General features: G+C 44.6%; 1 protein-coding gene across 3 annotated transcripts in view; it reads left to right on the forward strand.

The window, feature by feature from the left end:
- STAG2 (STAG2 cohesin complex component) overlaps positions 1-18,400 on the forward strand; it is a 424,372-nt gene that overhangs the window by 216,833 nt on the left and 189,139 nt on the right. For all 3 annotated transcript variants that reach the window (XM_063937252.1, XM_063937250.1, XM_063937251.1), the window contains exons 14-18: positions 154-261; positions 487-598; positions 1,422-1,539; positions 14,514-14,617; positions 14,756-14,848. In XM_063937252.1, coding sequence (XP_063793322.1) covers positions 154-261; positions 487-598; positions 1,422-1,539; positions 14,514-14,617; positions 14,756-14,848 — 535 coding nt within the window. The remainder of the gene's footprint in view (positions 1-153; positions 262-486; positions 599-1,421; positions 1,540-14,513; positions 14,618-14,755; positions 14,849-18,400) is intronic.

Here is an 18,400-nt window from a genome sequence, read left to right on the forward strand (position 1 = left end):
TCGAAACCAGAAACTTCCACATTCCAACCCACCATACTAATCTGGAGCCTCAGCATTATTTCACTTTGTTAAGTTTGAAAACTAATGCATCAACATGTTTTATAACTATTTTCTTCAATACTAAAAGGCATGTTTTTTTTTTTTTTTCTGTAGAAGTAGTGATGAAGTTCTTACTGCTGAAGACTGTGAAAATGTTTACCATCTGGTGTATTCTGCCCATCGACCGGTAGCTGTTGCAGCTGGGGAGTTTTTGTACAAAAAGTAAGATGCCATCTCAAGAATGAAAAACAATATTTTTTATATGTTTATATTGTGCATATTTACAATAATGCAGTTAATCATGTAAACAGTATGGTTTATTATTTATTCCACTTAGCACAGGTTTTTTTTTTTTTAAATCTTTTTCTGACTGAAAACCTGTTTGAATTTAACTTGCATGTATAGAATTCATAATTATTACTCACAGATACTGTGATAAATTTACAGACTGTTCAGCTGTCGAGATCCTGAAGATGATGGCATTATGAAGCGAAGAGGGAGGCTTAGCCCAAATGCCAACCTTGTGAAGACTTTGGTGTTTTTCTTTTTGGAGAGTGAGGTACCTTTTTAAAAATATGTACTGTCTTTTCAGTATGTAACAATTTTGTTAAATGAATATTTAGTGCAACTGCACCTCCTCTTAGGATTGGTGGAAATGTAAAAAGCATTACGTTTCAAAATCTTATTGATATCAGTCAGCCTTTCTATGTTGATGTCCCCTCCAGATTTTATTTTGCATTTATATTGCCCTCCTCTAGGTCTTGGGACCAGGGCGAGCGGATGGTTGGGCGCAATCGCTTCACTTCCTGTCATCAGAGAGAGAGGACTGATATTCTCAGCACACAGTAGCATGTGCTGGGCTGGGTAGAGAGGCTGCGGCAGCAGTGAGTCCTCTCCCTGCCCGACGTGGTGCAGCCTTAAGCAATTGGGAAGGGGGAGGGCCCGGGTGAAGAGTACACACTACCCCCGCTTTTGGCACCACTGCTTGGGACCCCACAGTTCTTCAGAGGCTTATCCATTTGCTCATCAGTGAGGAGTATTTCTCAAAATGACCTCCCCAGTGAAATTTGTATGAATGTCACCTAGCCCAGTGTGTTCATAAAGCAGACTAGTCAAGCCATAGCTAACCTTTTTATAGACGCCAAACAATGAACAGTATATCAATCTGTTCAATAAAGGTGTTCTGTATAGAAGCGTACTAAAAAGTCAGTATCTGTTGTCTTAATTAAAATTTTGTATATTTGTTGAATGTTAAAGCACATCCCTTGTTTCTACTAGCGGTTTTCATTTTGGGCATACATTCCGCAAACCTCTCTAACCCCCCCCCTCCCCCCTACCCTACCCTTTACACTGAGTGTACATTTATTTATTTGAATTCACAGTTGCATGAACATGCTGCATACCTTGTAGACAGTATGTGGGACTGTGCTACAGAATTGCTGAAGGATTGGGAGTGTATGAATAGTTTGCTGTTGGACGATCCTCTGAATGGCGAGGAGGGTAAGTATTTCATTTCAACAGCATTAATCTTAAATTATTCGAATGTTACCATTTTTTCCTTAACTCGTGCTAACGTAAAAAAAAACAATTAAAAACAAAATACAAAACCTGTCCCGTTTTTAACAGTTATGTACCTCTTGTTATATATGTCTTTTGCAGTAAGTTGGGCTTTTACAGGTTGATTGGTTTGATACCTATCTCAAAAGTTGTTGATTATGTAATTTTAGCATGAAAGTGTTTGGTATGAAATTTAGTTTGGCAGGATCCTTCTTTGTAAGTAATGTGCAGAATTATGAGTTCTGTCATCCTCTTGGTGGCACTGTTACATTTTGTTATAGAGGCTCAACTAGGAACCCGGGCACATCCAAAAAATTCTGCTCAGACTGAACTCTTACAGTACATCTCTATGGGGGTTAATCCAATCACACATGATCGACTTGCGTTTGAGAGTTCGTTCGGCCATATTCCACAGTTGAAGTACCGTCAAGACTTGTGAATTTTTGTGTGCATCTACATAGGGCTGCATACAAAAATTCACAAATCTGCTGTGAGATCGGGCTAAGAGGTGGAAAGTTTTGATACACTGTTGTAACAACAACTCACCACCCTTGTTATTGGATTCACACCTATATCCTGTCTGCTGAGAAATAAAAAAGGGGCTTAATCTTCCGCCATCTTGCTCACAGACGACAGCCTACCTAGTTTGTCAGACTATGAAGACCCATAGCTGCACATAATTTTATCTATGCAGGGTATTTTTTGTTTTGGTTTTAATTGTGCGTGTTCGTTCCAATGTTATGCAGTGGTTACAGTCTGTATTTATTTTCTCAGTCTTATTCCTTTGTGACGTACAGCTGATCTCCTCCTCTTCTTCATAACAAATAAAGGGTGTCGTTCCAGAGCTAAATTTGGTGGTGGGACAACAGTTTTTTGTTTAACGCGTACAAAATATCAGGAGCAGTTTCATAAGAGACCGTCTGGTGGGCTCCCTATGGAATCTATGTGAGGCTGAGGGACTAGCTAACGTAGGTTGTGCAGCTTATCTGGCAGACCCGACCCAGGTTAAATCATTATATTGACCTATTGCAGAACTTATTTACAGATTATTATTATTATTATTACTTTTTATTCCTTTTTTATTTATATGGTGCCACAAGTGTTTTGCAGCGCTGTACAAAGGACAGTACAGGGAGACAAAACGTAACATTATAGTAATAAATAACAAAGATAGAGTACATGTAACCAAGAGCACCACAATTCTCAAAACATAATACAGCTTAGATCACAGATTTTTAACCTTTTACAACTCGCGGCACACTGAACAAGATCTAAATATTGCCAAGGCACACTCAAATATAATGGTGATGCATGGTGCAGTTGCGTGACATGTCTCGGCTTCTCCATAGGTAACACCTGAGCCACATCTGAGAAAGCCAGAAGAGACCAACACTGCCCTTGCCCAAAATTAGAACTGGCTCTGCAACCACTAAACCCACCAGTATTGATCCTTCCAGGGCCTCAGTAGCGGCAAAACACTGATAGGCCTGGCTCTGCTTCTATGGCGGCACACCTGGAGACTGCTCAGGGCACACTAGTGTGCCATGGCACAGTGGTTGAAAAACACTGGCTTAGATGTAAGTAGCGAGTGAGTGATCAGTGTACTACTAGAAGCTGGTGGGCATAGATAGAGAGAAGCCTTTACCAGCAGGAGAAAAAGCGGGTAAAGATTGTCGCTGAGTAATAAAAATAATTTTATTTATATAGCACTCTTTCTCCAACAGTACTCAAGGCGCTTTACAGACATCAAAAACAATGCACATAATACAGAATATTTAAGTAAGACAGTAATAGATAAGCCACACATACATAATAAAAGAAAACATTAAGCACACAGAAAGCATAATGCAGGATTGGTGTAGGCATTTTGGGTAATAACTTCCAAGGGTTGTGAATTCCACCCTCACAAGGTACGAAGTGCGGCAGCCATCTTGGGCGCTCAGCCTAGGATTACCCAGGGTGGAATGAGAAGAGGTACCAGATGAGGCACCCATGTTGAGCGCACTTCGAAGGTTACACTGTGGGAGGTGAGCCATACAAGGGCCAAGTGCATATATGGGAAAACTGACACTTGTGTAGTAGTATGATGTACCCTGTATGTAGGGCGCAATGGCAGGGTGTGCAATCAGTGGAGGAGTGGAGGTATACATTGCAGGAAAAGCACACAGTGACGTGGAAGGGGGGCGGGGGGGGGGGGGAAATAATAATAATTATATATATATATATATATATACACCCACACACTTATAACTAGCCAATTCATATACTAGGCACCCCAGCGTCCTAAAGGACTGGCATCCTGACCTGTACTGTAGTACAGGAGAGAACTGTGAGTGAAATGTGTCGAGAAGAGGGTTTTGACAACAAGAGGCAAGAGGGCTTTTCTCTGAGGAGCTAACAATCTAGTAGGAAGGGGCGACAGGCAGATGAGAAGAGGCGAGAAGCAAGCGGGAGGTAGCCTGATGGCAGGATGTAAGCAAAACAGAGATGGTCAAGGTATGAGGCAGGGGAATGAAGGGACAGCCTCAGGACTAGTTTATGCATCGGAAGGGTACGCTTTGATGAATAGGTGGGTTTTCAGTGCCAGTTTGAAGCTTTGCAAGGTCGCTGAGAGTCTAATGCATCGGGGGGAGTGCGTTCCACTGAAGGGGTGCAGCACGGGCAAAATCTTGAACTCGAGCATGGGAAGCAGTGACCAGGGTAGAGGAGAGGCGATGGTCATTGGCCGACCGTAGGGGGCAGGAGGGAGTATGAAGGGAGAGGAGGTTGGAGATGTAGGGAGCAGTGGAATTAGAGGTGGCCTTGTATGTGAGGGTGAGGAATTTGTAGAGGATTCTGTAGGGGAATGGGAGCCAGTGCAGATTTTGTCGAAGGGGAGAGGAAGATAAGCCTAGCCGCGTTGTTGAGGACAGATTGGATGGGAGCAAGTGAGGCCAGTGAGGAGAACGTTGCAGTAGTTGAGCCGTGAGATGACCAGTGAGTGGATGATTAGTTTAGTTGCACTCTGGGAGAGAAATGGCCTGATGCAAGCAATGTTGCGTATCTGGGACTGACAGGATTGTGCCAGAGCTTGGGTGTGGGGTGCAAAGGAGAGGGATGAGTCAAGAGTGAGCCTAATCAGCAAAGTTGGGGAATGGGGGAGATGATGGTGTTGTCAACAGTGATAGTTATTGGTAGGGGGGTGTTACTCTGGGATGCGGTCAATTTACCTACAATCAAATTCTTGACTGTCAAAATCCTGACAACCATTGACAGACGGTCAAAATACTGGCATGATCAAAATCCTGACATTTAAAATACCGACAAGGTCAAAATACCGACATTTAACACGTCGATAGGTCAAAAAGTCGACATGAGGTTTGTCATGACTTTTTTAATTGAAACCCACTTGTTCATACTTTACCATCCCAGTGGGCCTGGATGGGGAATATAATAGTGGCAAAAGCATGGTGAGCGCAGCAAACCATGCGAGGGGACGCGGTACACCTACACGGTGTCCATGTCAATCTATGTTGACACACACCAAAAAACAATGAAAAACTCAAGACGTTTTAACCTGTCAACATTTTAAATATTGCTTTGTTAAATATCCGTATTTTAAATGTTGGTATTTTGACCTTGTCGGGATTTTGAGTGTCTGTCAATTATTGTCGGGATTTTGAGTGTCTGTCAATTATTGTCGGGATTTTGACCGCCGGGATTGTAGGTATTTCATACTGATCGTATTACTTTTCCTGGGGGAAAGATAATGAGTTCAGTTTTGTCCACGTTGTCCATGTCTCCTCATACATCTTTGCTGTAGTTACGCCAAACAACCCCACTTTGCACACCATGTCGCGTATCTTTTTGTTTTGATTTTTTGCTCCTTTTTTCCCAAAAATGCATCTTAGTCGCAATGCAATATGACATTGACGCACGAGGAGACTGCTAGAAAGCTGGTTGAAGATAATTACCATAGGATGTGAACAGATAATCATTCAGGTGGTATTAAGAAACCATATGCTCATCTCTGTGGATTATCATATTTTTCACATTGGTAAGATTACCTGCTGGTTTGTCTTCTGTGCAGTGAGCGGTACGATTGTACACTAGAGCTCTCAGTGTGTGAGAGAGCTCGCGCATGCCCAGTGGGACTGGACAGAAGGCAAGGCACCGGGCATCAACACCAAGCTTATGTCCCGTGGGACTTCCAGGGATCGGCGGAGGCTAGAGTTTTCTTGCCCCCCGGTCCAGGGGCCAGGATTATGACAGTTCTGCATTATTGTTTCCTGTGTTGCCACAATAAGCGAAGAGCAATAGCAGCACAATAAGTACAGTACCAGTCAAAAGTTTGGACACACCACCTCATTCAATGGTTTTTATTTATTTTAATTATTTTCTACATTGTAGATTAAAACTGAACACATCAAAACTGTGAAAGAACACATATGGAATTATGTTGTAAACAAAAAAGTGTTACACAAATCAAAATATGTTTTTTATATTAGATTCCTCAAAGTAGCCCCCTTTTGCTTTGATGATAGCTTTGCACACTCTTGGCATTCTCTCAGTCAGCTTCATGAGGTAATCTCCTGGAATGGTTTTGAATTAACAGGTGTGCCTTGTCAAGAGTCAATCTGTTAAATTATTTGCCTTCTTAATGTGTTTGAGACCATCAGTTGTGTTGTGCACAGGTAGGGTTAGTACACAGTGGACACCCCTATTTGACTACTGTTGTAATCCATATAGTGGCACAAACCACTCAACTCAGCAAAGAGAAACGACAGTCCATCATTACTTTAAGACATGAAGGTCAGTCGATACGGAAAATTTCAAGAACTTTGAATGTATCCTCAAGTGCAGTTGCAAAAACCATCAAACGCTATGATGAAACTGGCTCTCATGAGGACCGCCCCAGGAAAGGAAGACCAAGAGTAACCTCTGCTGCAGAGGATAAATTCATTAGAGTTACCAGCCTCAGAACGCTACTTAACAGCACCTCAGGTTAGAGCCCACATAAATTCTTCACAGAGTTCAAGTAGCAGACAAAGCTCAACATCAAGTGTTCAGAGGAGACTGCGTGAATCAGGCCTTCGTAATGGAATTGCTGCGAAGAAGCCACTACTGAGGATGAACAACAACAAGAAGAAGAGAATTGTTTGGGCCAAAAAAAACACAAGGAATAGACATTAGACCAGTTGAAATCTGTAATTTGGTCTGATAAATCCAAATTTGAGATTTTTGGTTCCAACCACGGTGTCTTTGGGAAACGCAGAGAAGGTGAGCGGATGTTTTCTGCATGTGTGATTCCCACTGTGAAGCATGGAGAAGGAGGTGTTACGGTACACACCTCCAGGCTATGTAAGGGCTACTTGACCAAGAAGGAAAGTGATGGTGCTGCGTCAGTTGACCTGGCCTCCACAATCACCCGACCTAAACCCAATTGAGATGGTTTGGGATGAGTTAAACTGCAGAGTGAAGGAAAAGCACCCAACAAGTGCTCAGCACCTCTGGGAACTTCTTCAAAAACCATTCCAGGAGACTACCTGATGAAGCTAATTGAGAGAATGCCAAGAGTGTGCAAAGCTGTCATTAAAGCAAAAGGGGGCTACTTTGAGTAATCTAAAATATAAAACATATTTTGATTTGTTTAACACTTTTTTTGTTTTGTTTACAACATAATTCCAGATGTGTTCTTTCTTAGTTTTGATGTCTTCAGTATTAATCTACAATGTAGAAAATTAATTAAAATAAATAAAAACCATTGAATGAGAAGGTGTGTCCAAACTTTTGATTGGTACTGGTCATCTCCCCCTTCGAGCTTTTTAAAGTTCAGGTCTCTGATCACTTCAATTTGTGTCAGAAGAAGCTGGCACTTTTTTATTGAATTGCAGATTTTATTTGCAGCGAGTGATGCATGTGCACCTCCATATATTCTTCAGATAGCTCCATGAGACTTAACCAGTATTAACAACTATACATCATCATCCTTTCAAACCACTGGATTTGGTGGCATTCCGATTTCTTTCAAAGAAGACTGCTTTGTTTTTGATATCTGTATAGCTTGGAAAGTATCAGCACTAAGGGGCTCTGTCTCGGTCTGCATTTCCAATTATTTATTAAAACACTCTCCATTATAACATGATATAAGGGGGTATGGGTCGTTGGGTCGACCCAAATTAGGTCGACCCACTGAAGGCTGACATGCATTAGGTCTACTGGTCAAAAGGTCGACATGAGTTTTTTTTTTACTGTTTTTGATGCACTTTTCTCCGTAAAGTGACGGGGAACCCAAATTAGTGCACCATGTCCGCTCGCCATGCTTCGGGCAGAATACCGTTCCAAACGTAGTCTACGTGGATCGTTAAGTATGAAAAAATCCAAAAAATGAAAGAAAAAAAAAGGTGAAAAACTCATGTCGACCTAGTGCATGTCGACCTAAGGGCAATGTCGAGCTTCAGTGGTCGACCAAATGAGTGTTGACCTAAGTTGGGTCGACCTAACGACCATGTCCTGATATAAGGTTCACTCAAATTGTGATTTGGATGTTATCACAGCTCAGAAGACCATTGCTCACAGGACTTTAGAGTTGACATTGTCATCCTCAATTAGTGTTCCTGCTAGGATGTGGGCAGGGCAAGGTGCGAGGTTTGTGGGTGCTCCGCCGGCGTCACTGTTGAGGACAGTCCGGCCCCCCGACATCACTAATGGGGTGTGCCCCAGCTGTCTCCGTCACCAAACTCTCCCTTTTATGTGTATAGATGCAACAACTATTCAGGTAGGTATTTTTGGAAGGGTGTCGCTAAAGGGACAGGGCACATTTTGCCCTTTAAAAATCGGGCCAGGTTCGTCCCTCTGCTAAAACAGCATAGCGTGATCGCTACTATATGATACAAGAGCCTTTGGTCTTTGGATTGTTGCCAGATGCATTACTACAGTGATTTGACAGGTGTACGTTGAGGAGAGTAAATCTATTCTGGATAAAGTGAGCACACATTCTATCAGATTGGTGAGCGCCTCCTGGGTGGCAAAGCATGAAGCTTAGGCTGAGCAGCTGTTGGTCACCCTAAGCTGTCCATATTTTCCTGGTCCTCTGTCTATACAATGAATAATAACGGACTTCTTGACAGACTAGGGTATAGAGAGGGCGAGAAATTTAGACGTTGTGTATAAATCTTAAAGTTCCCAAAATCTTAGGTATGCCATTATAAACTAGATTTAAGTATTGTCCAGTGGATTCAGAGAAAATAATTTATAGTCTGAAAAACCTGTTTTCTCTAACGTCCTAGTGGATGCTGGGGACTCCGTCAGGACCATGGGGAATAGCGGCTCCGCAGGAGACAGGGCACAAAAGCAAGCTTTTAGGATCACATGGTGTGTACTGGCTCCTCCCCCTATGACCCTCCTCCAAGCCTCAGTTAGGTTTTTGTGCCCGGCCGAGAAGGGTGCAATCTAGGTGGCTCTCTTAAAGAGTTGCTTAGAAAAAGTTTTTAGGTTCTTTATTTTCAGTGAGTCCTGCTGGCAACAGGCTCACTGCATCGAGGGACTTAGGGGAGAGATTTTCAACTCACCTGCGTGCAGGATGGATTGGATTCTTAGGCTACTGGACATAGCTCCAGAGGGAGTCGGAACACAGGGCTCGCCCTGGGGTTCGTCCCGGAGCCGCGCCGCCGACCCCCCTTGCAGATGCTGAAGATGAAGAGGTCCGGAACCAGGCGGCAGAAGACTCTGTCTTCATCAGGTAGCGCACAGCACTGCAGCTGTGCGCCATTGTTGTCAGCACACTTCACACAGCGGTCACGGAGGGTGCAGGGCGCTGGAAGGGGGCGCCCTGGGCAGCAATGTATAATACCTGTATGGCGAAAAATACATCACATATAGCCCTTGAGGCTATATGGATGTATTTAACCCCTGCCAGATATCTAAAACTCCGGAGAAGAAGCCCGCCGAAAAGGGGGCGGGGCCTATTCTCCTCAGCACACAGCGCCATTTTCCCTCACAGAAAGGCTGGTGGGAAGGCTCCCATGCTCTCCCCTGCACTGCACTACAGAAACAGGGTTAAAACAGAGAGGGGGGGCACTGATTTGGCGATATGTATATATATTAAAATGCTATAAAAGGAACACTTATATAAAGGTTGTCCCTGGATAATTATAGCGTTTTGGTGTGTGCTGGCAAACTCTCCCTCTGTCTCCCCAAAGGGCTAGTGGGTCCTGTCCTCTATCAGAGCATTCCCTATGTGTGTGCTGTATGTCGGTACGTGTGTGTCGACATGTATGAGGAAAATATTGGTGAGGAGGCGGAGCAAATTGCCTGTAATGGTGATGTCACTCTCTAGGGAGTCGACACCGGAATGGATGGCTTATTTATGGAAATTACGTGACAATGTCAACACGCTGCAAGCCGGTTGACGACATGAGAGGGCCGGCGAACAAATTAGTATCTGTCCAGGCGTCTCAAACACCGTCAGGGGCTGTAAAATGCCCATTTACCTCAGTCGGTCGACACAGACCCAGACACGGACACTGATTTCAGTGTCGACGGTGAAGAAACAAACGTATTTTCTTTTAGGGCCACACGTTAAGGGCAATGAAGGAGGTGTTACATATTTCTGATACTCCAAGTACCACAAAAAAGGGTATTATGTGTGAGGTGATAAAACTACCTGTAGTTTTTCCTGAATCAGATAAATTAAATGAAGTGTGTGATGATGCGTGGGTTTCCCCCGATAGAAAATTATTGGCGGTATACCCTTTCCCGCCAGAAGTTAAGGCGCGGTGGGAAACACCCCTCAGGGTGGATAAGGCGCTCACACGCTTATCAGAACAAGTGGCGGTACCATCTACGGATAGGGCCGTACTTAAGGAGCCAGCTGATAGGAGGCTGAAAAATATCCTAAAAAGTATACACACACATGCTGGTGTTATACTGCGACCAGCGATCGCCTCAGCCTGGATGTGCAGAGCTGAGGTGGCTTGGTCGGATTCCCTGACTAAAAATATTGATACCTTTGACAGGGACAGTATTTTATTGACTATAGAGCATTTAAAGGATGCATTTCTATATATGCGAGATGCGCAGAGGGATATTTGCACTCTGGCATCAAGAGTAAATGCGATGTCCATATCTCCAAGAAGATGTTTATGGACACGACAGTGGTCAGGTGATGCAGATTCCAAACGGCACAAAGAGGTATTGCCGTATAAAGGGGAGGAGTTATTTGGGGTCGGTCCATGGGACCTGGTGGCCAGGGCAACTGCTGGAAAATCCACCGTTTTTTACCCTAAGTCACATCTCTGCAGAAAAAGACACCGTCTTTTCAGCCTCAGTCCTTTCGTCCCTATAAGAGTCATATCTACCCAGGGATAGAGGAAAGGGAAGAAGACTGCAGCAGGCAGCCCATTCCCAGGAACAGAAGCCCTCCACCGCTTCTACCAAGTACTCAGCATGACGCTGGGACCGTACAGGACCCCTGGATCCTACAAGTAGTATCCAAGGGGTACAGATTGGAATGTCGAGAGGTTTCCCCCCTCGCAGGTTCCTGTAGTCTGCTGTACCAATGTCTCCCTCCGACAGGGAGGCAGTATTGAAAACAATTCACAAGCTGTATTCCCAGCAGGTGATAATAAAATTACCCCTCCGACAACAAGGAAAGGGGTATTACTCCACACTATATGGTGGTACTGAAGGCTAGGTGAGACCTATTCTAAATCTGAAAAATTTGAACACTTGCAAGGGTTCAAATCCAGATGGAGTCACTCAGAGCAGTGATAGCAAAGAACAAGGGGACTATATGGTGTCCCGGGACATCAGGGATGCTTACCTCCATGTCCCAAAATTTGCCTTTTCTCACCAAGGGTACCTCAGGTTCGTGGTACAGAACTGTCACTATCAGTTTCAAGACGATGCCGTTGGATTGTCCAAGGCACCCCGGGTCCTTACCAAGGTATTGACCGAAAGGAGGATTCGTCTTCAAAGAAAATGGACGACCTCCTGATAAGAACAAGGTCCAGAGAACAGTTGGAGGTCGGAGTAGCACTATCTCAAGTAGTTCTACGACAGCACGGGTGGATTCTAAATATTCCAAAACTGCAGTTGTTCCGACGACACGTCTGCTGGTCCTAGGGATGATTCTGGACACAGTCCAGGAAAAGGTGTTTCTCCCAGAGGAGAAAGCCAGGGAGTAATCCGAGCTAATCGGGATCCTCCTAAAACCAGGAAAAGTGTCAGTGCATCATTGCACAAGAGTCCTGGTAAAAATGGTGGCTTATTACGAAGCGCTTCCATTCGGCAGATTTCACGCAAGAACTCTTCAGTGGGATCTGCTGGACAAATGGTCCGGATCGCATCTTCAGATGCATCAGCGGATAACCCTATATCCAAGGACAAGGGTGTCTCTCCTGTGGTGATTACAGAGTGCTCATCTTCTAGAGGGCCGCAGATTCGGCATTCAGGATTGGATGCTGGTGACCACGGAGGCCAGCCTGAGAGGCTGGGGAGCAGTCACACAAGGAGTGTGATCAAGTCTGGAGAATTCTCTCCACATAAATATACTGGAGCTAAGAGCAAATTTATAATGCTCTAAGCTTAGCAAGACCTCTGCTTCAAGGTCAGCCGGTATTGATCCAGTGGGATAACATCACGGCAGTCGCCCACGTAAACAGAAAGGGCGGCACAAGAAGCAGGAGGGCAGTGGCAAAACTGCAAGGATTTTTCGCTAGGCGGAAAATCATGTGATAGCACTGTCAGCAGTGTTCATTCCGGAAGTGGACGACTGGGAAGCAGACTTCCTCAGCAGGCACGACCTCCACCCGGGAGAGTGGGAACTTCATCGGGAAGTTTTCCGCATGACTGTGAACCGTTGGGAAAGACCAAAGGTGGACATGATGGCGTCCCGCCCGAACAAAAAATGGGACAGGTATTGCGCCAGGTCACGAGACCTTCAGGCGATAGCTGTGGACGTCCTGGTAACACCGTGGGTGTAACAGTCGGTGTATGTGTTCCCTCCTCTGCTTCTCATAACCAAGGTATTGAGAATTATAAGACATAGAGGAGTAAGAACTATACTCGTGGCTCCGGATTGGCCAAGAGGGACTTGGTAACCGGAACTTCAAGAGATGCTCACAGAGGATTAATGGCCTCGGGAGCTAAGAAGGGATTTGCTTTCAGCAAGTACCATGTCTGTTCCAAGAGGAACCGTGGCATCGGCCTTTAAGAAAGGACCTGCTCCAGCAGGGACCTTGTCTGTTCCAAGACTTACCGCGACTGCGTTTGACGGCATGGCGGTTTGAACGCCGGATCCTAAGGGAAAAGGCATTCCGGAAGAGGTCATACCTACCCTGGTCAAAGCCAGGAAGGAGGTGACCGCACAACGTTATCACCACATGTGGTAAAAATATGTTGCGTGGGTGAGGCCAGGAAGGCCCCACGAAAAAATTTCAACTAGGTCGATTTCTGCACTTCCTGAAAACAGGAGTGTCTATGAGCCTCAAATTGGGGTCCATTAAGGTTCAAGTTTCGGCCCTATAGTTTTTTTTCCAGAAAGAATTGGCTTCAGTTCCTGAAGTCCAGACGCTTGTCAAGGGAGTATTGCATATACAGCCCTTGTGTGCCTCCAGTGGCACCGTGGGATCTCAACGTAGTGTTGGGATTCCTCAAATCATATTGGTTTGAACCACTCAAATCTGTGGATTTGAAATATCTCACATGGAAAGATGACCATGCTGTTGGCCCTGGCCTCGGCCAGGCGATTGTAAAAATTGGCGGCTTTGTCTTACAAAAGCCCATATTTGATTTTCCATTCGGACAGGGCAGAACTGCGGACTCGTCCCCAGTTTCTTCCTAAGGTGGTGTCAGCGTTTCACCTGAAACAACCTATTGTGGTGCCTGCGGCTACTAGGAACTTGGAGGACTCCAAGTTGCTAGACGTTGTCAGGGCCCTGAAAATATATATATATATATATATATATATAATTCCAGGACGGCTGGAGTCAGAAAGTCTGACTTGCTGTTTATATTGTAGGCACCCAAAAAAGCTGGGTGCTCCTGCTTCTAAGCAGACTATTGCTCGTTGGATTTGTAGTACAATTCAGCTTGCACATTCTGTGGCAGGCCTGCCACAGCCAAAATCTGTAAATGCCCATTCCACAAGGAAGGTGGGCTCATCTTGGGCGGCTGCCCGAGGGGTCTCGGCTTTACAACTTTGCCGAGCAGCTACTTGGTCAGGGGAAAACACGTTTGCAAAATTCTACAAATTTGATACCCTGGCTGAGGAGGACCTGGAGTTCTCTCATTCGGTGCTGCAGAGTCATCCGCACTCTCCCGCCCGTTTGGGAGCTTTGGTATAATCCCCATGGTCCTGACGGAGTCCCCAGCATCCACTAGGACGTTAGAGAAAATAAGATTTTACTTACCGATAAATCTATTTCTCATAGTCCGTAGTGGATGCTGGGCGCCCATCCCAAGTGCGGATTGTCTGCATTACTTGTACATAGTTATTATTACAAAAAATCGGGTTATTATTGTTGTGAGCCATCTTTTTTAGAGGCTACTTCATTGTTATCATACTGTTAACTGGGTTCAAATCACAAGTTGTACGGTGTGATTGGTGTGGCTGGTATGAGTCTTACCCGGGATTCAAGATCCTTCCTTATTGTGTACGCTCGTCCGGGCACAGTACCTAACTGAGGCTTGGAGGAGGGTCATAGGGGGAGGAGCCAGTACACACCATGTGATCCTAAAAGCTTGCTTTTGTGCCCTGTCTCCTGCGGAGCCGCTATTCCCCATGGTCCTGACGGAGTCCCCAGCATCCACTACGGACTATGAGAAATAGATTTATCGGTAAGTAAAATCTTATTTTTGTTATCTTTTGTGTACGGTTTGTTCCTACGTAACAGAAACTAGTACAGTAACATTGTATTTTTGCCTTTGCTTTGCAGCACTAACAGATCGCCAGGAAAGTGCACTCATTGAAATTATGCTCTGTACAATCCGACAAGCTGCTGAATGCCATCCGCCTGTTGGCAGAGGAACGGGAAAAAGGGTAAACCTTAAAATTTGTGTCATAGCTTTTTAAATGTTTACCATTGTCTTGGCAATGTCACTTTTGGTTTTCTCTTTGGCAATTACTCTTAATAGTCATACATCATATCCAGTATTTAAAATCCTTGTTTGGTTTTAGGTACTGACTGCTAAAGAAAAGAAAGCCCAGCTGGATGACAAAACAAGACTTACAGAGCTCTTTGCGGTATCTCTTCCTCAGCTGTTAGCAAAAGTGTGTATTGTCCTGTTTATCCTATATATTCTCAAAATAAAGCATAATTGTAGTATACATCAATATCACACTTACCCTAGTCATGATGTGGTAGAAATCCTCAGGTCATGAAGTATGCTTCTGTAGATGTCGGTCACACAATTAATTATTTTTCTCCATCATCCACTAGGGTACACTGGAGGTAGATTACACTGGGGTTTAGAGGTGTGGTTATTGGGCGCTTTAAGAATTTAGAAGTGTGAATTACGTCTGGATCCTGAATTTCAAGAAGTCTAAACAAGAACCTCGTCAGCACCCTTATTTTCTGGTGGTGGTCTTCACACCTTGCTCCAGCTAGTTCTCCAAAGCACACAACATGCAGAACTTGGTCACAACAGCAGTGCCTCCTTCATCAATCTTGTTGTGCATGAAGTCTCCACTTTTGAGACCATTCAGTAGGTTCCACTTGCGGGATAGTTTCCAATAATCTACACCAGGGGTGATCCTTGGCCACTCCGGATTAAGTCACTGGGGGGAATTCAAATGTTTGAAAGTCAGTTGGGCGTCTGTTTTTTCATGTCTATTAGATAGGAAAAAACAGACACCCAACTGACTTTTCAAACAATTGAATATCCCTCATTGTTTCCATGGATGCTAGTTTCCTAGGATGAGCTGCGTTGACATTATGGGCTAGATGCATCATCGCTTGGAGAGTGATAAAATGGAGAGTGAAAATGTACCAGCCAGTCAGGTTCTAACTGCAATGTCACAGGCTGTGTTTGAAAAATGGCAGTTTGGAGCCGATTGCCTGGCACTTTTTCACTGTCCATTTTATGATTTTCCAAGCAATGATGCATCTGGCCCAATATCTTTAGCTTTTGGTCACCATTGGAAATTACTTAATGTGCTCAAACTCAGCCATCTTTCTGGCTCTCTTGAGGGCCTAGTTTGTCCTGGTCAGCCAGTTCGTATTCAGACGGTCAATGCCACGGCGGTGGCATACGTAAATCATCAGGGAGGCACAAAGAATGCTGCAGCGATGACCGAGGCAGAAATGGTTCTTCCTCCATCATCCATCTGGGGGACGCTGTACTACAGCGGTGTTCATACATGAGGTAGAAAATTGGGAAGCAGACTTTTCTCAGCAGAATCGCGTTTCTCCCGGGAGAGTGGTCTATCAATCCAGAGGTCTTCCAACACTTTGGAAGTGAGGCCTTCCGCAGGTGGATTTCATGGACACTCTACACAACTTCAAGGTTCCACAGTTTTGTACGAAATCCAGGGACCGGCTGGCTTTCGCAGTGGATGCCATGACTATTCCATACCTGTTTTCTCCAAGCACAATGTCACCTCAAGTGCATCAAAGATCAATGGATGTTTGTAATCCTTGTGGCTCCAGACTGGCCACGCAGGTCGTGGTATGCTGACATCATTCTTAATATGTCCATATTTGAAAGCGAATGGTTCTTTTCTCTCGGTAGTCCGTCCTATGCTGTGAGCATCAAAATTGTTTTTGTCATGCAATTACCATAGAGTATGGAAACGCTACATCTTGTGGTGTGAACAGAGAAGAATTCAAATCTCACAAGTATCGCCTCTCGTTTTTTGTCCTTTCTTCATGGGTCAGTGTGGTTTGGTAGCCGGTTTAATTATTCGATCTTTGAAAGTAAAGATTTTGGCCCTGCCAATTTATTTCCATCAGTGTTTGGCCCTTCTTCCGAAGGTCTGAACCTTTTTACAGGGCATGGTGCATATTCAACCACCGTTATCGCCGTGGAATCTTAATCTAGTCATATCTCCTATCAAACAGGCTCCATTTGAGCCTTTTATATTCAGCGGCTCTTTAATTTTTGTTACTTGTAAGGTGGTCTTCCTTATGGCTGTTGCCTCAATCTCAGGGTGTTTCCCTCTTATGTCTTTTTGTTGCAGGCTGCCTTTTCTCATATTGCATAATGATAGAGCGATTCTCCGTATGGTTCCTACATTCCAGCAGAAAGTTGTTTCTACTTTCCACTTAAAGCAGGAAGTTGTTTTTCTGGGTTTTCCTCCTTTTGCGTCTTCCAGAGCCAGAGAAGATCTGACTAGATGTTGTCTGATTTCTGCGGATTTACTTGGGCAAGACATCTTCTGTCCAATGAGTGCTTGGTCTTTATGATGCACAGAAATGTTGTTGGTCGGCTACAAATCTGACCGTTATCCACTCGAGCCTATTCTAGTACGAGGCGACTGGGACCAGACTGGCTGTCGGATCTTTCGACTAGGGTAGTGACGACCTCCTGGGCAGTGCGATGCGAGGGTTGCCTTCAGAGTTTCTATCATTTCTCCCCTTTCCCTTCTCTGCTCTAAACTATAGATATTGAGAATTGTATTCTTTCTGGATATGTTTTGTGATGTAGGCCATGCACCATTTCAGTTGCTCTTCTTTGTACAGTCTCTATTGTATTAATATCCTCTTGATGATTTGGCCTCCAGAATTGAACACAGTATTCTAGATGAGGCTGTACCAATGACCTATACAGTAGCATTATTACTCTTTCTTTCTTTCTTTCTTTCTTTCTTTCTTTCTTTCTTTCTTTCTTTCTTTCTTTCTTTCTTTCTTTCTTTCTTTCTTTCTTTCTTTCTTTCTTTCTTTCTTTCTTTCTTTCTTTCTTTCTTTCTTTCTTTCTTTCTTTCTTTCTTTCTTTCCTTCCTCTCCCTGTGCAACCAAGCATCTGACTAGCCTCCCTTATTGCTATGTTACATTGCTTACCTGCCTTTAAGTCACCTGAAATAGTGACTCCTAGATCCCTTTCCTCCTCAGTAGTTACCAGTATAGTGCCATTAATACTTTATTTAGCCTTCTGGATTTTTGAGACCCAAGTGCATGATTTTGCATTTTTTGGCATTAAACTAATTTCCACACTCTTGACCATTCCTCTAGTCTACCTAGATCCTCAGTCATTTGTTTCTCTATCGTCCTAAGTGGATGCTGGGGTTCCTGAAAGGACCATGGGGAATAGCGGCTCCGCAGGAGACAGGGCACAAAAAAGTAAAGCTTTACTAGGTCAGGTGGTGTGCACTGGCTCCTCCCCCTATGACCCTCCTCCAGACTCCAGTTAGATTTTGTGCCCGAACGAGAAGGGTGCAATCTAGGTGGCTCTCCTAAAGAGCTGCTTAGAGAAAGTTTAGTTTAGGTTTTTTTCTTTACAGTGAGTCCTGCTGGCAACAGGATCACTGCAACGTGGGACTTAGGGGGAAAGTAGTAAACTCACCTGCATGCAGAGTGGATTTGCTGCTTGGCTACTGGACACCATTAGCTCCAGAGGGATCGAACACAGGCCCAGCCGTGGAGTCCGGTCCCGGAGCCGCGCCGCCGACCCCCTTGCAGATGCTGAAGCGTGAAGAGGTCCGGAAACCGGCGGCTGAAGACTCCTCAGTCTTCATAAGGTAGCGCACAGCACTGCAGCTGTGCGCCATTTTCCTCTCAGCACACTTCACTGGGCAGTCACTGAGGGTGCAGAGCGCTGGGGGGGGGCGCTCTGAGAGGCAAATATAAACCTTATACAAGGCTAAAAATACCTCACATATAGCCCA

The sequence above is a fragment of the Pseudophryne corroboree genome, chromosome 8 (genome assembly GCF_028390025.1).
Source record: "Pseudophryne corroboree isolate aPseCor3 chromosome 8, aPseCor3.hap2, whole genome shotgun sequence".
In the NCBI taxonomy this organism is placed as follows: Eukaryota; Metazoa; Chordata; class Amphibia; order Anura; family Myobatrachidae; genus Pseudophryne; species Pseudophryne corroboree.